This window comes from Lutjanus erythropterus, chromosome 15 (assembly GCF_056507025.1).
Source record: "Lutjanus erythropterus isolate fLutEry1 chromosome 15, fLutEry1.hap2, whole genome shotgun sequence".
Lineage (NCBI taxonomy): Eukaryota > Metazoa > Chordata > Actinopteri > Lutjaniformes > Lutjanidae > Lutjanus > Lutjanus erythropterus.
In genome coordinates, this window is record NC_139331.1 from 22696765 (window position 1) to 22720043 (window position 23279).

General features: G+C 40.6%; 1 protein-coding gene across 9 annotated transcripts in view; it reads left to right on the forward strand.

Moving 5' to 3' along the window:
* The first annotated feature begins 14471 nt into the window (after positions 1-14471).
* Positions 14472-23279, forward strand: part of gphnb (gephyrin b) — a 144871-nt gene continuing 136063 nt past the window's right edge. For 5 of the 9 annotated variants that reach the window (XM_084737140.1, XM_084737144.1, XM_084737145.1 and 2 more), the window contains exon 1: positions 14473-14658. In XM_084737140.1, the coding sequence (XP_084593266.1) occupies positions 14595-14658 (64 nt within the window). In that variant the 5' untranslated portion in view covers positions 14473-14594. Of the gene's footprint in view, positions 14659-23279 lie in introns of all 9 variants that reach the window. The other 4 variants (XM_084737143.1, XM_084737146.1, XM_084737141.1 and 1 more) reach the window with 3 other exon arrangements.

Consider the following 23279-nt stretch of genomic DNA (forward strand, 5'->3'; position numbering starts at 1 on the left):
CTTTTGGGATTAGATGTTTCAAAAGATGATGTTTGCCAGATGTTACATGAAATCTTTGATGCTTAATATCTCAGCATTTCACCCAGATTAAAAACATTTTAATATCAAAGCACATAAAAGATAATTGATCTCATGTTTTTCAGTTCTTACATGTCACAGATAAGGGGTGAGGATAAAGACACAATCTGTGAACCAACTGTTGACAAAGGCATCACCCCATCACTGAAATAGAAGACACATGATTGTAGCCAACTATTAATCCCAACTTCATTGCCAGGCTAAATTGAAGTTGCTGTTTTTTGGTGCTGCAAAATGGGCAAGCAATATTTTGGAAAAGGAATTAATTGCTATTTTCTAATGTGTCTGGGCTAAAATGACAAAATAATATGTTTTTTTTTTTTTCAATATGACCTTCATTGTCCAAAATTACATTCTGTCTCCTGAGATAGTTTACCCATTTAGAGTACAGATTATTATTATTTTTTAAATAGTTCCTGTGCCAACTTTTAAAACAATTTAGAAATAATTAACTTAACGTCTTTCATGTTTTGCATACAAAGTTTTAAAAAGTGAAAAAAAATGAACAGCAGTTAATCAGATATGTTTTGTTTGTTTGTTTGAAACAAATTTAAACTTTGAAGAAAAAAACCCAAATTGTTTTATATAACATTTACAAACAAAATATGTTATTCCTGTTTTTTATACTAGAACGTTCCCTACACTGGCAATGTCCTGTTGGACAGTGTAAGCTGAGCAAACAGGAAAATGCTGTGAGCATTTGACTAGTGGCAACGCAAAAATGTGCCTGCACTGGTGAATTAATCAACAATACTTATACTAGAGTAAAAGTAATTATTCAATGCCTTTATGTTATTATCTGTAATGTATAGGCCTAAAAACATAAGTATATCTAAGTAAGTGATTTCCCCTGTTTTATACTCTAATCTGGTCAATGTAAGGTTGGGAGAATGCAATTCATCACATTTCAACACATAAAATTATCCTCAAAGGAGCATTATGCAGCAATTTCAAGTGCAGAAATGAGTATTGCAGTCCAAATACCAAGCAGGAGCCACATATTACATTGGTCGAAGGAGGAAGCTCAGGCAGGCTGCAGGAACACTGCAGGAGCGCAAGACGAGCGCAACATTTGACAATAACAACTGACAATTGTCAATTGTCTGTCGATGTAAAGTCTCTGAAAATACAAACTCTGGAGTTAAAGTTCAGTGACTGCCTGTTTTACTGCCTGCCAGACTCCACTAATGTACAGCTCAATTCAACCGTCATAAACATCTAGTCCTTCTAAAAAAAAATATTAATGATTTCTTATCACTCACAAACAGACACTTACTCATTTGGCGAACATGCAGCATTTATTTGGACAATAATTAACATGAAACGGGCAAACAATAAAAGTCAACACGACCTGGTGAGGAAATTTCATTTTGTCATTTTATGATTTATTACAGTAAATATATTACAAATTTCTCCTTTAAAAAACTATTTTCTAAAACAAAATAGCCCCAAAAACCCCAAATCATGAACAAAAAGCAGCACTTATATCATGGCCGGTGTCTTTGTCAAAGGGACTCTGCCTTTATGAATTTTGATACATGATTTTGAACCACCCCCCCTTCAGTGCACACACTTAATGCCCCCACCACCCCCAAGCCTGTGAAATGACCATCTTAAAATCTAAAACTGGACTATATTTTCCAATTATGGATTAATTAAAAACACACAAGCTGTTGATTTTCTGTCTATATGACATGTTCAAATAAGTGTGACCTCAAATTAACATTGTCAAATACTGGGCAGACTGCACCTTTAAACCCCAAGTCTACGGTTAGGGAAATATTGAATGTGTTAAATGCCTTTTCTGCCTGGCCAAGTAGACACTGAATATATTTGTGCCATTCCTCTCACCTCTCATCTTTTTCTACCACTTACTTTCCCTCTTTATTGCTTCACTTTGAATGATGTGTTTTTATTGGTTGCGTGCCTTCCCTCACTGCATCTTATCTCTTCTGCATGGCTGGTTCATTTTTCCCGACTGGCCCGGGTGTGAGTCAGGGCTCCTGCGGTGAAATGGGAGACCGTGCAGGGGGCCACCAGGGGTGACGGCCGGGGGTTGTGCATGCGAGCCGGACGGAGTGGACCCCGAGGCCCCTCAGGTGATGTGTAGTTAAAGGAGCAGAGGGGGCAAGGTGGGAGCATCTAGTGCCAGGGAGAGAAGGGGGTTGGGGGGTAAGTGCATGGCTGATTCAGTGACTGACAGGCTGGCTGGCTGGCTGGCTGATTGACAAGCTAACAGGCAGAACAAGGAGAGTGTGGGTTCACAGCTCCATGCTACTGCCAGCAGGCATCGATGCGGCTCCGAGGTCCACCAAAGGCCTGGATGAGTAATAAGTCATGTAGTGCTGGCTGCCATGGACACCCCCCTCCCCCCACAGCACCTTCACTGAGGGAGTGGAGAGAGGATGAGGAAGAGAAGGATGAAGGGAGGGGAGGGTGATGATGGGAGAAAGGAGGAAACACATGATACATTAAAGGCATGGTTAAGAACTTTTGAAGGGTTGTATGAGGTACTTATCCACAGTCAGTGTGCAGGTGATGGCGGTCTGCACACCACAGACCATTTGGAGAAGCAGAGAGGAGCAACAGCACGGAAGCAAAGCAAATGTTTAGTGTTTCCCCTATATGCAATTAGAAGCCACGTGACGCCAAAGCTCAAAGATGATCGCCACTGCACAGAAAACGAGAGTAGTTCTGTCCATACTATCTCTTTAAAAACTAACGTTATTTTATATGGCACAATGGGTGCTTCATAACACACCTGCGAGCAAGACAAATTAACAGAAAGGAGGCTCATATAGATGCTTCCTATGTAGGTCAATTCACAAACATCAGTTCGCTAAAGCATGTGAATGAGAAACTTCGCACTTGCCTGATAATGTCAGCACAACAATTATAACCTCAAACCCCAAGTAGAAGTGGTGATTAGTGATTCAGGATTCAACGGTCCTCTAACTTCACATGAGGAGCACACAGTAACATAACAGCAAACATAATCAATTGATATGCAAGGGAACACTAATCTGTAAAGTAAACAACATCTGGAAGATCCAGGTATTCCACGTACACCATTTGTCTTCCTGGAGGCGGCCTTACTATGCTCGAGGGCCACCATGACACGCAAGAGCTGTCAAAGACAGCCGACAGATTTCCCCACGCAGACAGTAACATTACATATTTTTTGTGTACATTTTTATTCAATAAATGGCAATAACTGTCTTCAAGAATATAACTGTAGTATGTTCAATAAAAGTGTACTGTCCTAAAATTCGATACACCTCACATATAACGTAGACAGACATTTTCCCTGATCATCAAGAGCCCTTCTGGTGCCAGAAACCTTGGCAAGTACACCAAAAAAAAATTGTGAGCAAAAACTTTTTCCCGCATGTGCTTCAACTACACATGACAAATTGCATCTACTGTAGCTAATACACTGACCCTTTAAGAAAGAAGAGGTGCTGTAAAGGAAAACAGGGAGCATCTAAGCTCCAGAAAAGGGTTTGGGTACATTCACACTTGATTATGCAGATTTGTACACATATGTGTACACGTGTACATGCAGGAGTGTGTGTGTTGTGTTCGTGTGTGTGATGTTGAGGCATCGGCGGAGAGCTCTCTGCAGGAAGATGTCCAATCCAGTCAGGCTATGCCACTGATCCCAGGCCGCTGACTCTGCTCCCAGGCCCTGTCAGGTCTAACTCTCCCTCCCTCCCTCTTCCGAGTTTCTTACCCCCCCCCCCCCACCTCTAACTCTGCCACGGAGCTGACAGCTTGGCCCCAACAGCGCGCTAACCACATTACCTGAACTCACCACAGTCATTATCCTGCACTGGACCCACTGGAGCTTGAAAGTCATTCCAACTTCTCTGCTGGTAGAGGTTAATAGGTGTGTGGATGTGAGATTACATCCCAAAGGCTACGTGGTGTCCGGTGAAAATCCCAAAATTCAATTCTTTCCTGGGAACGGCTTGGACGGACAGCTGCCAGAGGGTGTTTTTTTTTTTTTTTTTTTGGCCTCTTCTCTTTTTTATTCAGTTCACGCTTCCTGACTTGCATGTCAGATTTGATGACAAGAGACAGCCACAAGTGTCTGGAACATTTCTGTGCATCTGTAGGCATAAATGCATCAACAGTGCACCTCCACTCCTGCAGGAGATGGCTCTTTATGGACTAAACTTTAAATGGTCTTAAATTACTCTTTGCCTCTATTTGAAAAAGTGATTGTTAGTTTCACATAGAACCAGGGTTTTCTAATTTCCAAAAATAATGTTGCTTGTGACAACAGAATAACTGAACCTGTATGACGTAACAATTCTCCTCGATCCTCATCCTACCAACATACCAACAACGATAACTGACTGGAGACAACATGAAAAACAATACTGTATAAGAAACAACCATCATAGCAAAATGTGACCTTATTTCTTTCTTATGATGTTATTAGTTATGTAATTAATGTCATCTGAAGAAAAAGCAGATGATTATTATTTTAGGAAAGTTGCAGTTGATTTGCAAATTGTGTAAAATGAAAACAGACACAACAAGCACATGAGGAAACACGTCTGCTGCATTATTTATAAAATAGCTGACTGTTTTTTTGTGCAGATCACCATACCTTTATATTGAACCATTTTTATGCAAAGTAATTTATTTAGAGTTTTTTGTCAGCCTCTTAACCACACTATAAAGAGACACATGATACACTGACACATGATATAAAACTAAATTAAGCAATTCAGCAAAATTCATTGGTAAGATCCCAAATAAAGGTTTATTTTCAATGATTGGTACAAAAGGTTCAATGAAAGACTTTTATTTATAACCATTTCCCTGTATTGCTCAATAAAGAAACTCTAAAAGCGCTAGAAAATTATCTGCTATTGCACAAACCAAACCAAACCCTCACTGTCAGGAGTATCATCACTTGACAGCTACATGCAATCTCGAGCAAATTGTCAGTATATAGAATGAAACTTTATGTGAGGCAGTTTCATTCTATATACCGCCAATTTGCCTGAGATTGCATGTAGCTGTCAAGCAATATGTGTTGAGGACGCAGCACAGACATGATGTGCAAAGCCAGCTATGGAGCCACAGAGAGTATGGTCGCTTACACAAACATTACATCAGACATGTCACTACGAATAGGCAGAGGGAGGCAGAGATGGATGGACGTGTTACCTTCACTCCACTATAGTGCAGCTCAGACAAAATGAAGGCCAGGCCTGCCAGAAACACTGCACAAAATGAGCCCCTCCTTTTTTTCTCCAGTCCTCATTTAAAACCATTAAGTGGCCTCAGTTAAATTTGAAAGAAGTGCTACATTGCAGATATAGGAGACAAGAGAAAGTTGATGGATTTAAAGGAGGAAACAGATGGACTTTTCTTTATATTTTATGGTAAGAGTGTGAAAATTTGCATGAATTTCCATTTGCTTAATTGATCATACTTGTTGCATACTCACAATGTTTATGTATTTTGTAGATGATAGGGCGACAAAATGATGTTGTGCGTATATACACACACATACATTACCCATGTACATGCATATTTATATATACATACCCATACACACACAAAGAAAAAAACTTAACTTCAAACTCTTGAAGGCTGAACCATTCGGTGTTCTTTAATTGTGATTCACTTATTTAATCTATTTATCCCTTTGTTGTTCTTTCCATGTCTAAGATACAGTTCACATTTGACCTCCAAGTGTTAAATAAACGTGGGGTGAGTTTTAGTTTCTCGTTATCTGTTTCAAAGCTGCAACTTCCTGAGTCCCGCCTCTTTTTGCTTTGTTTGGAGCAAGGCTGGTACCTGGCAGAACCTCAGGTCGAGTCTAGAAGGGAACCCCAGATTTCCCGCCCTATTGTGTTCTGATAGACTACTGCTTCTGTATTGTGATTGGCTAGTAATTGTTGTCTTGACAACATGTTGCTGTGTGTCAAAAATGCCAATAATGGATGCCGTGATGCCGACTGAAACAAGCAATAGCAGGCTTACCCCCACAGTGTGCATCCTGTGAGATAAACAAAAAAAAAGTGACATTCAGGGCGACTGTGCTGAATCAAATGCACATGCGCAAGAGTTTTGCAAATGTAGGGTTTGCTAATCTTAGCAGAACCCTTGCTAACTAGCTAGTCAGTAACTAACTAACTATAGTTTAGTGAGCTAGTTTTGCTAACATTAGCTATCAGATGTAACCAGCTAGTTCATAGCTGATATAGACTAGCTTGATAGTTAATGAGCATTTTGTTGACATTCGCTAAATTGCTTCTATCCCCCACTAAAATCTTTCTTATTCATAATTTGGTTAGCCTAGCAAATAGCATAACTACAGGAATCGGGGAAAAGAGAAAGGAGACCAATATTGCAAAATGAGCAGGACTTTGGAAGGGTCAATTCTAAGTAACTTGCATCTGTCTATTTTTAATGTGAAGTCACATGGTGATATACCTAGAATAATACATTTTGGTTCATGTTTATTTATTTATTCATGATAGAAGTTATAAAATTGTCAGAACGTTTTTAGTAATGGGCAGAAGAAATAATTTCCCCACAGCTTCTCCAACAGAATCTTGTGTATATCTTCCACGCGTACTCCCTTCAGTACCTAGAATTTGCTGCTGTATGTATTGCTTTGTATGTGTCTTCCTGGTCTTCCTCTTTATAGAGATGTTTTTGAGATCCGTAATTTAGCGGAGCCCCTAAACTTCCAAAAGTCCAAGCTGACTGATAATCACCGGCAGGAATCCGGGAGTGCTGAGCCCATTAACAAGAGGAGATTTTTTTTGCTTTAAGGGCAGAAAATCTCTATGTTTAACTCCTCTGCATTAGGAGCCAATTACACGGCTGAAAAAAATGACCCGGGGTAGTTTGGTGTCCAAGGTTGTTTGTGCTGACATTCTGCTTTTCAAATGCCAGTCTGTTAATTATGCAAATGGACTACAAGGCCCCTGTATAAACATATACGTAGGCCCCTTTATGTGTACATAGTCCCATATATCCTGCGAGTTATTAGAGACAGCCAGCCCTTGTTTCAATATAATAAAAAAAAAGTGAAATATGAAATGACCCCTCCGGCTGCAGCGAGCCTCCCTCTCCTCTCCAGTATCCCTCTCAGACTCTCAGGCCCTCTCACTCTCCTCCTCCCCTGTCCTCTTTTTTCCTTGTGGTGCAGCTCTTTGCGCAGCGATGCTATGCGACACTGGCCAGCTTTAGAGAAGGCGAGTCCACATTGCATTACTTCTGAGCAGAGAGAAATCCAGTATCAGATGTAATGGGTTTGATTCCAAAGCCCTGGGGCGATGTTCTGCGCTGCTGTAATGGTGGTGGGAGTCGGCAGAGATCCTGCACTCATCAGAATGCTGCCTAACACACACACACATACACACACATACACACACAGCCTTCCTTCTCATGTCTGCTCTCTCATTCTTCCCCTTCTTGTCTACTCTCTCTTCATCTCCATCCCTCCATTTTTCTCTCTCCTTGGATGACCAGAGGTGTACTCCACCCCGCCTCCGACTCTTCCCAACCTCCTCCTCGCCATGTTGTTGCCTAATTACTGTCTCTAAACAAGGGGCTTTGTCCCCAGCAGTCCTGAATTAAGTGTCTGCTGCTCATTCGCAGATGGATAATTGTTTTTTTTTTTTCTTCCTCGCTGACTTCTCCTCTTCAGCTGAGGCCAGATTTAGTCAGGTATTCTGGAGGAGAAGGCATCATGGGATAATGTCGAATAAGCCCCAGGGTAAGTTTCCCTTTCTTGTTTTTTTTTTTTCTCTCATTTTAATTAAAGAGCAGCCTGCCATCATGAGCAGGGCACCTCTCCAAGGCAACATATGATTGGTTAAAGGAGTCTAATTGTTTGCTCCAATCACTGCCATCACACTGTAGATGACAGACAACCATTCACTTCCTCTAAAAAGCAGATGTGCCATTCACTAATCAAACACACATCGAGTGCAATTTGATATTGAATGAAATATTTGACCCATATAAAATGATGAGGTACAAAGCTGGAGCCGTAAAGAGATGTGTAACTTAGTGGAACTGTGTAAAACGTGCAGCTGCACGCTTTATCATGCGTTTAACAACTTCAGCCTGGTGTTTTCTTTTTAGGAATGGGGGCAGGCTTGAGCTCATTGGGGCGGAAGTAAAGCTTTATGGCTCTTTGGCGACCATGTCCTGCATGCTTTATGACAATGGATGGATGTGCACCTTTTCCCATTCTCACCGCAGGTCCAGAGGCATTAGGGGGAAGTCATGAGACAGAAGTCATAAAATGGCATCCAAAAATATCTCCTGTAATCTCTGTTGTTGAATAAGTTATGCTCCGTGTAGTGTGTTTGCATTGATGTAGAGTCAGCCTACTCAGCTGATGGTTTGCAAACCACACCCGGACAACGGGCAACTTCAGAGAAGCCCAAGATACATCTGATATATGACGAAGTGTGTAGGGATTATTCTCATTTTCATTTCTTGATTAATCTATTAGTTATTTGATCTGTTAAATGTCAGAAAATAGAGAAACTTCTTCTGGAGATCTTCTTTCACAAAGTCAATGATGATGTTCTTAAATGTAAAAATGCAGAAAATTTTCACACTTAGGAAGCTGAACTCAAACCAATTAATTAAAGTAATTGCCAATTAATTTAATAGTTGACAACTACTTGATAAACTACATATAGTAGCTAATGAGTGGGCCATCTCACTTCCTTCTCATCTCTGTTGAGAGTTGCACATGCGCAACTCTGATCGGGCTGGATGTTTAAAATCTCTGTGCCAAGATCATTCATCCACCTGACAGGTGTGACATGTAGAGATGCTGATGCAACAGCATCATTATTGCACAGATGTGACTTGGACTGATCTAAATTAAAGGACACTGTAAAATGTGCAGTTTGATCTTGAAAAAAAATAATTTGGCACAGAATTTAGGCTATTTCACATGGAGAATCGAAGTCACGACCCTTCCTTTGTGTCACATGGAGTCTAACTATCTAAATATGAATGGTAATCTAAGATCTGTAGGCCGATATAAAATCGCCATAGTTCAGTGTCTAATAAATGTCTTTTTTCAAGATAAACTGCACATTTTAGAGTGACCTTTTATTGTGACCAGTCCAAGTCACATCTGTGCAATAACCCTGCTGTTTAATGAGCATCTCTATATGCCACACCTGTCAGGTGAATCCATTATCTTGGCAAAGGAGAAGTACTCACTAACACTGATTTTTCATGCATTTGTGAACATTTATTTGTTCTTAAATTGTGTTATTTTCTAATAGGTTTTAGTGTGTTCATGTTTTTTTCCCATTGTCTGAAGGTTTGTGGTATCAGATTTCTTTCATACTTATTGATATTTATTTATTTTATAACAACTTTTTGCTGACTTAAGTCTTTCAGCATAAATTGTAAAATAAAATATAATTATTATAAAGGATTTGCACACATTGAAGTACCTTAACTTACCTTAACTAAGCAAGTCCCATTAGGATATAAAATATGTTCATTTAGTTCTGCAAGTACAAATAAAGGCTCTTTTCATGTGGAGCGATACCTTATGATGCTTGCCTGATTTTTGCTATAGGCCCCCCCTGGAGAAAAATTCACCAGCCGCCACTGTTAAATAGTCTGCTGAAAATGTCTGGCCAACTGAACTTGTAATTGAATAGCCCTGATGTAGAGTGTGGTGCCTGCCTGGTCTGGTTCCCGTATAGTTTTGGGGGAGATTCCACCCTCTGCCACATGTCCCAGCAGCCTAAAGACTGGGCTTAAGCGTCTCTAATGTTGCATAGCACAAACACCCAGAGCAAGCTGCTGTCCTCTAGCCGCCCCTCCCTCTCCTGCATCTGGAGCCTTTGGGGAAAACGAGGGGCTTTCCTGGGCTCACCACGAAGACGGGGAAGCATACGTTTACAGCTCCCTCTGTCTGCTGGGGCTCCCCTTATTATTGTGATGGATGGTGAGGGAAAAGGGGAGAGCGATGGCCCTTGCCTCCTCATCACCTATCCATGAGCAGCGAGCAGCTCGACCGACAGTGGGGTAATTACACCGTCATTATAATGCACACTTGTGCACAAGCATACACACACTCGCACTACATAAACACACTCCTCTACACACCAGCTGGGGTCCCCAATGTCTTCTGCCCTCCCTCCCTCTGCCATACATCTCTACACCACTATCTTCTCTTCTCAGCTCCCTCTTGCTGCACCAACCAGGGAATTCCAGCTTTCCAGGAAAGCTTGCCAGCTCTGGACCATGAAGTATGTCTGTACGTGTGTGTGTGTTTATGTGTGTGAGAGAGAGAGTGCCTGTTTGCATTGTATGAACAAGTCTGTATGCACATGCTCACGTACATATAGAACACCTCTGTGCATGTTGGTTCTCATGATTAACAAGGCCTGTTTAGCTTTGGGCCCTCTCCATCACTGACAGGCTGACAGATGTGGATGCTGTCATGATGCCATACTACAGCAAGCGAGATGTCCTCGCATGTTCAAGACAAGGACATGAGTTTCCTTCCGTGGACATGGCGAGCTTGAATCAACTTCAAGAACAGTAGTTGGCTTAACCAAACCAAGTTTATCTAAAAGTGTTTTTTAAAATAGCAGCTAAACAGAAGATGTTGACAGATGGCAAAAAATTGTTGTGGTGACCTCTAGGCCCTCTGATTATAACTGCGTTACCACAATACTGCAGTCATGTGATAACTACCTCAGGGTTGAGCTTATTACTGTCATCATATTGTTTTTGTGGGGTCAGTCTCATGTCAGTCTATTGTGCAATGCATATGAGATCAGAGCTGTCACACACTAGCCCAGTCGGGAAACAGAATCTGATTGGCTGCCAAATCAGCAAAGACAGACAGACAGACAGACAGTCTCTGACTGGTTGACAGACTTTGGCATCATTGGATCGCTCATGGGCAAAAATGCTAACAACAACAACTGTTGTCAATATGAAAAACGGATAAGTAAAAAAAAAAACAGAAGACATTCAGTGTTGCATTTATCATTATGGATAAGTCATCAGTCTTTGCTAAGCTAAGCAAAGCTAAGACGTCTCTCTGTAGCTTCATATTTACTCCACAGACAGGAGAGTGATACAGATATTCTCAGCCTTAATTAATGCAGCCAGTTTCTGTAACGTTGGATTCTAGACTACTCAATATCAGTCCGATATTAGTCCAACCCAACAGACGAAGGGTGTCTGGCGCAACAGTTTACAGTGGACTGCAACAAACACCACATCTGGGACACCTCATGATGTCCTGCTAGAAAGATAAGCATGTTAATTTTTTTTTCCCCAACGAATTCCATGACATGTTTCAAAAGTTAACCAATTAGTGCACAATGCACCAGCGACATAGCTACAAAACATATGTGCGTTAGCACGTGTGTATTAGTGGCTAGATAGTTTGAAAATGTGATGTGAATGTAAATAATCTGTAAATAACCTGTATGACTGGGGCAACTGTGTTTGTAAACATGCAATTATGTTTGTAACATAAAACACAAGCTCATAATTATGACTTTTTAAACTCATAGAAATGACAAGAGGTATACATTTACATGAACAAAAACTACAAGTGCTTCAACAGGCTCATGCTATATCAGTGGTTTTCAAACTGGTGTCCAGGCGCCAACAGGGGGCCTTGAGTGCAAAAAGAGCAAGGAATATTTCTTTTAACTTTTAACACATTTTTTTAGTGTTAAGTTAGAACAACAAGGAAAGAAATATGGTTGGATATGTTTTGTTTTGATTGTGATTCACAGTGATCTGGTTTTATTGACTAAGAAGACTTAACATCTTTATATCTTAAAGAAATGTAAGAAGATGTAAATAATTGTCCAAACCCTGTTATGTGCAGTAGAACAGTAGGACATAGATATGTTGTACTGGAACACACAGGTGGAAAATAAAACCCACTGAGTCAAAATCCAACTCAGGTTAAGTCACCAGATAAGCTTTGAAGGTCTCTTTCCTGTCCTTGGCCGACACACACTTTGTGTTGCTAATTGTAACACAATGGAAGGGGGAGTTGGTTACTATATAAAGTGTGGAAATTGTGTCAGTTCTTTTTGGTTAGGTCATTGGACACAGACATGGCAACGCTACTGAAGCGAGCCAGTCAAGCTGGAAGGGTTGCCCCATTTCTTGCCACGGTTACTGTGCTCATGTACGTGTGTTAATGAATTATGTATATTGATAGATTCCCAACAGAAGCTGGAGGATGGGCATTTTTCTTCCATGAGAATAAACAAGAGAAATTACACATCATGGAAGCGTGCAGCCAGTCTATGAATAGAAGCGATGCTTTTTTTTTTTTTTTTGCCCTAGGGATGTAGTTGCATTTTTACAGGTCAGGCTATGATCTTCTCTTGAGCCTCTGCATTGAGACGTAGCCGACACATCTATGGGGTGCTGTCGCCGCCTCTTACAGGGGGCCCTTTAATCTCTAAAAGCAGGGGGTCCATTTCATGAAGGGAATAATTGGTGCGTGGGGGGAGGGGGCTTTTATCCTGTTATTCATCAGGTTAGGGGTCAAATGGAAGCCCATCTCTGCCAGTAAAAGAAAAAATAATACTACCCATGCTTAGTCATAATTATGAGATCAGAAAAATTGAAATTATGAGATAAAAAGTCATAATCATGGATAGTCATATATGAGATAAAAAGTAAGAGATATAAAGTTTGAATTATTAGATAAAAAGTTTATATTATTTATTCAATTATTTATTTAATCTCATAATTATCTCTTCTTAAGTCATAATTATGACATTTTAAGTCATAATTTATTATTTTTTTAATATCATTTCAACTGTATAAATCTCATTGTAACGTTTTATCTCAGAATTTAGATTTTTTTTTTTTCTCATAACTGTCCCTGTCAAACATAAGCCTGGAGCGGACCATGCAACAGCTTGCATGTGTGTGCACTGACCTTTTTTTTTTGGGGTGCAAATTCATGACTGTATGCTGAGGGACCTCTGTGAGTCACAATTTTCGAAAACCTTTTTCATGGCTTCCCACTTGTAACAGCTGTGGCCAGAGGCATCCCCTTTTTCAGGTCATCGCATTCTTATGGACATGATATCTCAAGAACGCCTTGAGGGACTTTCTTCTTCTTCAAACTTGACTTGACACAAATGACCACTTGGACTCAAGGATGAAATTATTCGATTTTGGTGGTCAAAGGTCACTGTGAACTCATGTCTGTCCCGATCTCATGAAGGCGATATCTCAGGAACACTTGGAAGGAATTTCTTCAAACTTTGTTCAAGCATCGACTTGACTGAAGGCACTCATGGTGACCTCGCTAAACATGTTTTTGGCCATAACGCAAGAGTTCATACGCTCATTATGACAACATTACACACAAATATCTAATAGAATAACATGATGACATTTTATATCCAAAAGGTCAACTTCAGTGTGACATCATACTCTATCAGTCCTCTGTTTTGTTTTCTTTATCATCACATAATTATGATTTTAATGTCATAATTCTATTTTTTTTAATCCCATGATTTTAAGTTCTTAACTCTTATATTTTTTATTTTATCTGCAACTGTTTAATCTCATAATTTGTATTTTTAATCTCAGAATTTCTACTTGTAATTTTTGTGTCTTTTTTCCTCATAATTTCTAGTTTTTAACTCATAATTTTGACTTTTACTGTGACTTTTTAACCTTATAATTTGAAGTTTTAGCTCATCATTATGACTCTTTATCTCGTAATTTAAAGTTCAATCCCATAATTGTGAGTTTTTATCTCAGTTTCCATTTTTAATCCCATAAATGTCACCCTTTATCTCGTAATTTCAAGTTTAAACTCATAATTTCAACTTTTTATATCACAAATATGATTGTTTAATCTCATAATTTCAATCTCAGTCTCATAACAATGACCATATATGTAATAGTCATGGCTTTCGGTTTCATGATTATGATTTACCATGTAGATTTTTTATTATTATTATTTTACTGTCAACAGTGGGCTTCCATACAATTATTGAGGCCTCTCTGAGCAGCAGGGATCTAAAGTTTCAGATTCAAAAAAATGGCATCAGAATACGTGACATGAGAAAAGTGAGTGGCGTCTGCAGACGCACTGCTAGTCAGTCTCCCCTAAAAGCCTTCACAGGAAATCAATAGTGGTCTCCATAAGACTTAATCTGGGATCCACACTACTACCGTGGCAGGCGGCCAGCTGAGTGATGTGTGCGGTTTAAACGGCCCCCGCATCCTGCCCGCTTATCTGTAGGTGTCCCGATGATCGCTCGGCTCTCTACTCATCTCGTCTGGCTGTTTTTTTTTTTTTTTTTTTCTTTCTTTCTTTTTTTTTTTTTTTTTTGCTTGTATCCCAGCCCTCCTCCATCTCTCTCTTCCTCCTCTTCCTCCCCCCCTCCTCTCCTCTTCCTCCTCCTCTCCCCACTAAGTTCGATGCGATCGGCTCTGGGCCCTGCCGTGAGTTCTCGGTGCGGGCGACAGCGCTGCTGAACATGGCGTCAGACGGGATGATTTTAACGAACCACGACCACCAAATCCGGGTCGGAGTCCTGACAGGTAAACGCACCAAACGCCCATCGCCTCTTTCACATTTTTGCTCACATTTCCATTGATTCATTTGCGCCGGCTGCGCGCCCGTGTCTTCATACATGTCGGCTGCTTTTTTGCGTGGCGGCGGCGGCGGCGTCTCCTCGCGGTCTCTCGCTGGCTTTTGACGCTGAATTAAAGCCTCTCTCTTTTTTTTTTAACCTCCTTTCTTTTCATGTACATGCTACATTACATCCAGCGTTTAAGCGGTGGGATAAATGTGGGCTCTGCATCGGTTCTTGTCGAGCGGTGCTGCTGAAGAAGAAGAAGCAGAAGCAGAAGAGGAGCTCAGTTTATGTGTATTGAATAATTCATGTCCCTATCTGCTTGTCAGAGCTGAAAATTACAGCTGACCGTGTGTGTTGTGTCGCTGCTGCTAAGGATGCTCAGGCTATAGATTGCATTATTGACACCCAGCTGACCACAGCGATTTTTGAAGTGTTGCTCACGACAGTTGCTGAAGGTGGATGTTGGTGGTTGGTGGTGGTGGTGGTGGTGATGAGCGCATCCTTGGCCTATTAAGAGCAGTGAGGGATGATGTGAGGAAATGTATTTTGTGAATGACAGACGAGGAGTTTACATGACACATGATATGATGAGGAGGGCTCCGGCTCATGTGGTGGTTTGGTGGGTAAATCCTCCTGACATTCCTCTGAACGCAACGCGATGACGGCGCGTCTCTCACTCGCCAATATTGGAAAATGCGCTTGGATGGTGTTAGATCTGGCCTTCATTTTTTTTTTTTTTCCCACTGTGAGCGTGTGTGTATGTGTGTATTGCTTTGTCATGTTTCTGATCGGCGAATCCAGCGGTTGTTGCCATCATGATCGGAAAGTGAATTAATTTTTTTTTTTTTGGAGAGGGAGGGAGAGATGGAGCGGAGGGAGGGTGCTGATGCTGATGGTGGATGCATGATAAAGGCTGTCCAGAGGAATACCCCCCCCCTCCCTCCCTTCTTCTCTTCCTCTCTTTTTCTCTTTCTCTCTCTCTCTCTTTCTCTGTCCATCCTGTGTGAGGCTCGCTCGATCAATATTTCATGAAAGCCGTGATCTCACACATACGGTATTCCTCCGTATGGAAATCCAGTTACGGAGGAGGAGGTGGTAGGCGATGTGTAGCGATGGAGGAATGACTGTGTAAAAGACCCTCTCCTCTCCTGAAATCTGCCAGGGAAACCCCCAACCACCACCAGCACCACCGCCAAACAACACCACAGACCACTCGTCGTCTCCTTCTTCTTCTTCTCCTTCTCCTCCATCCCTCCTCCTCCTCCTCCTCTCCTCTCCTCTCAGGCAGAGAGCTGTCCGTGGTGCTGAAATCCAGCGTCACTCACAAATCAGTGCGGTACTGACCCGACCACGGTAAATACTGCATCAGATAGATACACCCAGGGATGTAGAGGAGGATAAACCCACCTCAGCTCACTTCTTTTACATCCCCATCACCGTTTTGGGGGGTGACATGACTGTGTGATGAGGATTTGTGAAAGAAAATGTGGGTGTTTTAAGGTATTGGTTTATCTAAGTGGTTGTTAGGACTGCATGATAAGGTGAAAACAAAAATATTGCGATTATTTTTGACAGATATTGCGATTACGATATGATTCACAGTTAGCAGGAGTGATCCGTTTCAGGGGTAGATGCTAATGTTTTGAAGCGCTGGCCCCATGTGCCACCAAACCCCTAAATTTGGTGTCTCTTTTTTGTGCCCCAAATATAAACTTATGTAAAAACTACAGGTGTCATCTCTACGGTGTCATTTGATTCAATTTTTCAATTTAACCTACTTTTTTTTTGGCACTGATGCCTTTGCCTATGTTAAAGTATCAAATCTTGATTTGTAAATATCAGCAGATCATTGATTTTCATTGGTGTGACATTTACATTTTCAAATTCTTTGTTAAATATGGTTTCAAGTTGCACTGTTTAATCTTGTGGCACTCCTAGTAAAAACAGTTAAGAAAAGCCAATTTAACGAATCCTTCCTTGACCGTGACACTTGTGTTGTTCACTTTTCCCACGAGTTGTGATGTGGTGTTTCCTAAATGCATTGTTTCCAATGAAAAACAAGTTACACTTCTTGGCTAGTTGAGTAAAGTGCAGGATCACACTACGGTACATTACATCCTTACGTGTGTCATATTCTGGCCATTTAAACTCCTGCTTCATTCACTACAAAATTGATGTTGCTCTGTCTTTCTGTGTTTTTGGGTCAGCTGTTAGGATTACACCAGCACATTAGAAATGGAAAACCTGACAACTTCCCAAAATTGAATCCAAAGCGCCTTGATTGTCCCCTGTTGGCTGGCTGCAGTATAGGTCATGACCTCGGCCCCCTGCATTCTACTAAATAGGCCGTGGGCCAAATTAAAACATCAAAGCACTCATTAAATAATTTTTTTTCCCATGAGCACACTGTATGTTCAAGTGTTCTTTTTTCTGATCAAGTAGTTATTTGATTAGTTATGTTTTTAGTCATCTGGCTGTGCAGGAACTTGAAACGGAGGCTCCAATGCTGATCACTAACACAAATGGCGTCACCACCTTGTATCCGGGATGTTTTGGCTTCAGTTTTGTTCAGTGGGAGGAAGTGGAGCTGCTGCATCCATCTTTATTTATGTCAGTGGTTTGAATAATCTTAGTAAACCCATACGTTAGTAGCCCCAACATATTGGTAGCTAGGCAGTGACGGTGCTGCTGTTTTTGTAGGATGTTGAACTAAAAGGTGCAGAGGGGCCGGTACGTTTGTGGAACTGTCACTCTGTGTTGGCAAAAACTTGCAGTATGGACATAAAACTTCACAGAGTGATTTTTAGTGGACACGCGCCATCAGGCCACGGTTAACGCCGAACCCTGAGTTTCGCATTACAGCTTTTGTTTTTGCTGAAAAAACTTTTAAAATCATGATGTTGTGACATTTGTTGATGTCTGTACTAAACAAGGATGTGTTCTTACATCTGGAGAACAAGATTTGTAGGCCAGGGCATCACTGCAGTCAAGTCAAATAAATGTTATTCATGTAGCGCCAAATCATAACCGAGGTTATCTCAGGTCACTTTTCATTATAGAGCAGCTTTTAATGATGTAATTTCCCCAATACCGAAACCAGCTGTTCCCACCAAGAGCAAGCATGAAGGTGACAGTAATGAGGAAAAACTTCCAGGCTGAGACCCTGAGCAGAACAAGACTCTATGGTTGGGAGACATTATTGTATAAAGCTGTTTTGTCACACATTTTTCTTTCATCAATTAATTGCAGTTTCTGCAATGTGAATATTACACTGTAGGGCTGCAACAGCTAATGATTATTTTCATATTCGATTAATCTGTCAGTCATTTTTTCGATTAATGTTGTTAGTTCATGAAAGGTCAGAAGATTGTTGGGAATTTGGTGATTTTCTGATGATGTATGGAAGGGTATATGTATATGTGAAGGGTGTTTTAAAGCTTTCATATTGTTTTTTATCTGTGTTTTTTGCTTATGATAAGGCTGCAACTACTAATGATTATTTTTATGATCAATTAATCTATCGATCACTTTCTTGATTGACAGATTAGTCATTTGTCCCATAAAAGGTAATAAAGTGTCAGAAAATTGTTAAAAATGTTGATCAGTGTTTCCCGAAGCCCGAGGTGATGTCCTCAAATGTCTTGTTTAGACACAACCTATAGGTTGTATTTATAAAGATATTCAGTTTGTTGTCACAGAGGACCAAGGAAACCAGAAAATATCCACATTTGAGAAGCTGAAATCAGAGAATTCTGACATTTTATCTTAAAAATGTCTCAAAACGAGATTTTCAGAATAGTTGGTGATTAATTTATACTTAACACAGATATAAACACAACACTTCTGTTTTTGCTCACATTTTTCATGAGTTCAAATCTGTTTTAGTGATAATTCATCCACCTCACAGATGTAACATACAGGAATGCTGATTAAGCAGCAGGATTATTACACAGGTGTGACTTGGACTGGTCACAATAAAAAGTCACTCTAAAGTGTGCGGTGTGATTTTGAAAAAACATATTATGGATATTTTACAAAGGGCTACAGACACCCAGTTGTCTTTCTCAGGAGGGCAAAGTCATGACCCACCACTCCTCTTACCTAAACTTAACCAACCTGACCCACAAAGGCAACGAGTCGGAGCCAATCAGAGGCAGAACAGGGTCATGACCTTGCCCTCCTGGGGGAAAGAATAATGTTATCTGTAGCCTTACGTGAAATAGCTGTAGTTTAGTGCCTAATAAATGTCTTTTTTCAAGATAAACCTGCTCATTTTTGAGAGAAAAAACCTTTTGTGTGTATAAAAGAAGTCTTAGATCTTTTACTTCAACTCATGAAAAAAAGTGTTGCATTTGTATTTTTATTGAGTATAATAGTTGACAACTAATCAATCAGTCAATCAACTGATTGTTGCAGCTCTACGATGACGACGCCCATCTGCAGGTCAAAGTATACCCATCACCTTTTTTAAACACCATATCAATACCCATGCCACATCAGAGGGGGTTAATTTCTCTACGTGTCATCAGTCACTTGAATCCCCAACTGTATCCCCAGCGTAGTGACAGATTGCCAGTTTGATCTCGCTGTGCAGTGTTGACAATTCCCGCATACATATGCCGATGTTGAGACACGCAGAGACACAACCGACAGGCTTATTTGTCTTTTTGATGTATTTGTGTGTGTATATGGAGTAGGAGGGCTTGCACTGTCAGGGAAACAAAGCATCAAAGGAGTGTGAGGGGGAAAAAAAACGAGGGGGGAAAAAATGGCGCACGGTGGCATTAAGTTGCCATGTTTTACCTGACCCTTAGCCTTTTAAGAATCTAATCGTGGCAGGATTACTCATGGCTACAAAGACCGCTGTGTGAATTTTTTTTTTTTCTATTTTGTGAGTTGATGCATTTTGACAGCAAGAACTCCCCTGCTGTGCTGCCATGAGGAGGCAAAGCTCCAAAAATTCAGGTTGACTGGATCTCTCTCTTCTAAAGCAAGAACCTTTTGTCGCCACACCTCAGTCTTATACATCCACAGCACTCATGCCGTTAGTCTGCTGCTGTGTTATGGGGCCTGTGTGAGCAGAATGCTAATGGAGTCCGGAGCAGTGCTCAATCTCCCTTCCTGAGAGGGGTCAAAGGTCAGCAGTCCACTCCTGCATTCAGTCACCAGGGAGGAGATGAGACCTTGGCTCACGCTCCTCCATCACTTAGCCCCACATCCCTCTAGACAGGTGACAGAGCCCAGGGGACATCTCTGTTTAGGCCCTGGACACACAGTGCAGGGGAGGTGAGGCTGACATGTCCAAGTGTGTGTGTGTGTGTGCTTGTTTAACTCTATTTGTGGGGTTAAAAAAAAACGGGAGGTATTATACTTGTAGGTTGTGACTAGAGATGATCTGATACCATTTTTGGCTTCCTGATACCAGGTCCGATCCCTGAACTTTGTGTTTTGGGTGATACAGAAAAAAAAAGATTCTCTCAAATACTGTGATTCTTTTTTTTTTTTTTAATTCCTGATTAAATTTTTTTTACCGCTGAATATTTTTTTTCTTTATATAATTAACTACCACTTAGTCTGTTAGCTCAATGCTAACACAAAATGGGAATTCCCATTAATGCACTAGCTAACTAAATAAATACAGAGAATGAATGCCATACAGCATGACTTTGCGATGCTCGGCACAGGACAATATCAGAAGGTAGTAAGGTCTCATTTCGGGGTTAATAAGTGATGTGCTATCTGGGCTGTGATGGTATAGATTTCTTTTTACCATGGTGGCAAAGCAACATATTTCCATTGGTTAACGGTTGACCATGACTGTTGTTTTTGTCTTACTGGACTTTGTTGAAGCTTAGTCTCATAAGCGTACCGTAGCTCCTTTTAAGCAATAGGACAGTGTGTAAGTGTGCGCAGTGTGCAAGTGATGGAGAGCAGGTACCAGACCGACAGTGATGATGCTGCTCATAGTGGAACAGAAACTTAACTAAACTTAGCAGTAAGTTGTTGATCCAGCAGTAAATGTACAGTGCAGGTTACAGTGCTGCAGCTTCTGAGGACCAAGAAAAGTCACGTCTGTTATTTCCCAGCTGCTAGAAGAGTGAAGAGGGTAAGTAAAATGAGCAGGAAAGGCTGCCATTAAATTAATGCTAATGCTAGCATTGTGCCTTCACAATGTCGGCTCCAGTGTGATTGTATCCTTTTCAGAAGCTTTGTAATCCAGCCCTGAACTGCAGTGTCTTTGTTGGAGACATGGTAAAATAAATCCATCATGATAATCCAGCACCCGATGTCCTCTGCAGTTATTTATCCAATTTTTTCTGTCTTGAAAACAGTTGTTGTTGATTGTCAGCTGACAATCCCAAGATGCCTTTGGTTGAATATGTCAGCCAATGAGAGGCTGTGTTCCTGACTTGTAATCCTTCTGTGTATTAATAGATCAATGCGCTGATCTCAGCATGAGATTGACCTTTCAAAAAATTTGCTGTGATTATGGTAATGAGCTCAACCCCCATGGTAGGCATCGAATGACCTTCTGACCAGCTTTGTGTGGCCAAAATGCTGGACCACACAAGTTTAAAGGGCTGTTTGAGGGTTAAGCCTTAGTTTTAGTGGGGACTTAACAATACCAAAAACTCAAGGTACAATAATACTCTGATTAAAAAGTGAAAAATACAATATTTATTTGCAATATTAAAAAATGAAGAAGTATAACGACTTAAAAAATGTCTTTTTATCAACATGAAACACACAATATGCATTCTGAGTGATGACATCATCATATTTTTATGGATGGAAGTAGTTCACTTTACATTTAGTCATGTTTGTCGACCTTCGTCCTCGTCCTATGACATATCCTGTGTTTTATAAAATAAAATAAAAATAATTAACCTTGTAATCACAGTAGATATTGTAACAGTCTGTTCCAGTATTGAGACATTTTATTATTATTACAATATTGACATTTGGGTTAGAATTAGGTTTATGTCAGAGTAAAGGGCTAGAGAATGCATTGTATCAAAGGCAGGTCCCCAGGAATATAGTGACACAAGTTTGTGTGTGTTAGTGTGTGTAATAATGTATGTATTAGGTGGAGTATTTGAATAAGAGGTGGGGTTTATTTGCAAGACAGCGGGAAGGAGGAAACTTGAAACAGGATAATTGGGGTGAACGTGCTGTCACTTGTCAAAGATTTCACATTGAAAATGTGACCTTTGTTAGGAGTGGATGAAAGCTTCTCACGCTGTGCTCAGTCTATTGTGATGTGTGTGTGTGTTTATTTTTTATTTGTCTTCTGTCTACCTGTGTGTGTGTGTGTTTGTGTGTGCCTTTGTGCGTGTGTGTTTATGTATTTTGATGCATGAGTGCTCGGTGCCCAGTTTTCTAGCTGTCGGTGTTTCTTCCTGTTGAGTTTTAATTGTCCCGGGTGTCTCTCTCCCTGGGCCTGCCTCAGGGTCTGGCCACTCAGCTGCATTCTCATTCACTTCAGCTAAATACGCGCACCTTCATCGCTTGATGCTTCCGTGTTTGTGTATGCAGGGATTCAGTTGTAAATGAAGAGGTGGTGAACTGTGGCCTCAAGTTTGTGACAGACAAGGGCCAGCAGAAAGAGTCCAAAGATAAAATTTAGTTTCACACATATTCATTTACGTTCTTGTAGAGATGCTACTCTGCTAGTTTCTCTTATTATGATGTAAAACATGAATTTATAATGTAAACATCTGTGTTACAGAGGTGGGAGCAGGCCTCACAAACAAGTCACACAAAATCTATCTAAAAGCTGAGAAGTGTACCATAGTTTAACAGCCTGAAAGCTAAGTCTCCCCCCAGTAGCTGCAGCTAGCGTTAGCAGCCAGCATCTGAAAAATTTAACTTAACCCTCCAAGGACAACAAAACTTTCAGTGAGGCATGTACAGGTTTGTTAACATCTTCAGTTGACTGATTAACTAGCTGGATAAGTTGTTGCTGAAGATAACTGGGCTTTGGTGATTGTCATAGTTGATGCTGGCTTAGCATTTTTACTAACGTTAGCCAGCACTTAGCCACTGGGTGCATCCAAAATTCCTCACCAACATGCTACTTAAGTATGCTAAGTATGTGAGATTTATTAGTATGCCCAAAATGTTGGTATTAAACCAATATTTGTGAATTGCATATCATTACCAGGGAAATATTACAGTATGCAAGCACCATGGCAATAACAACAACAATATAATAGACAAGATATCACACCTGACTAGCCCACACCATAGCTGCCTTGTCAGTTACCCTCTGCTGGTCTGCTGCATCTTAATACGTTTGGACGCTAGAAAGTTCAGTCTCAAGTCATAAATACCAAGTCAAAGTCTAATCAAGTCCTCTATCTACAAGTCCTAAGTAGGACTGGTTAACAAACTTTGATACTTTTATGACACCAACCAAATTGCTTCAGTATGATTGAGTATCAAAAATGCCTTCTCATTTGATACCAAATTTCAATAACAAAGGAGTAAATGTCATCAGTGTCAGTGAGCCGTTAAGAGGGCAGCAAGCTTGTACCAAGATCTAATAATGCTGGTGATTGGCTGTCTAACATTACACATCAT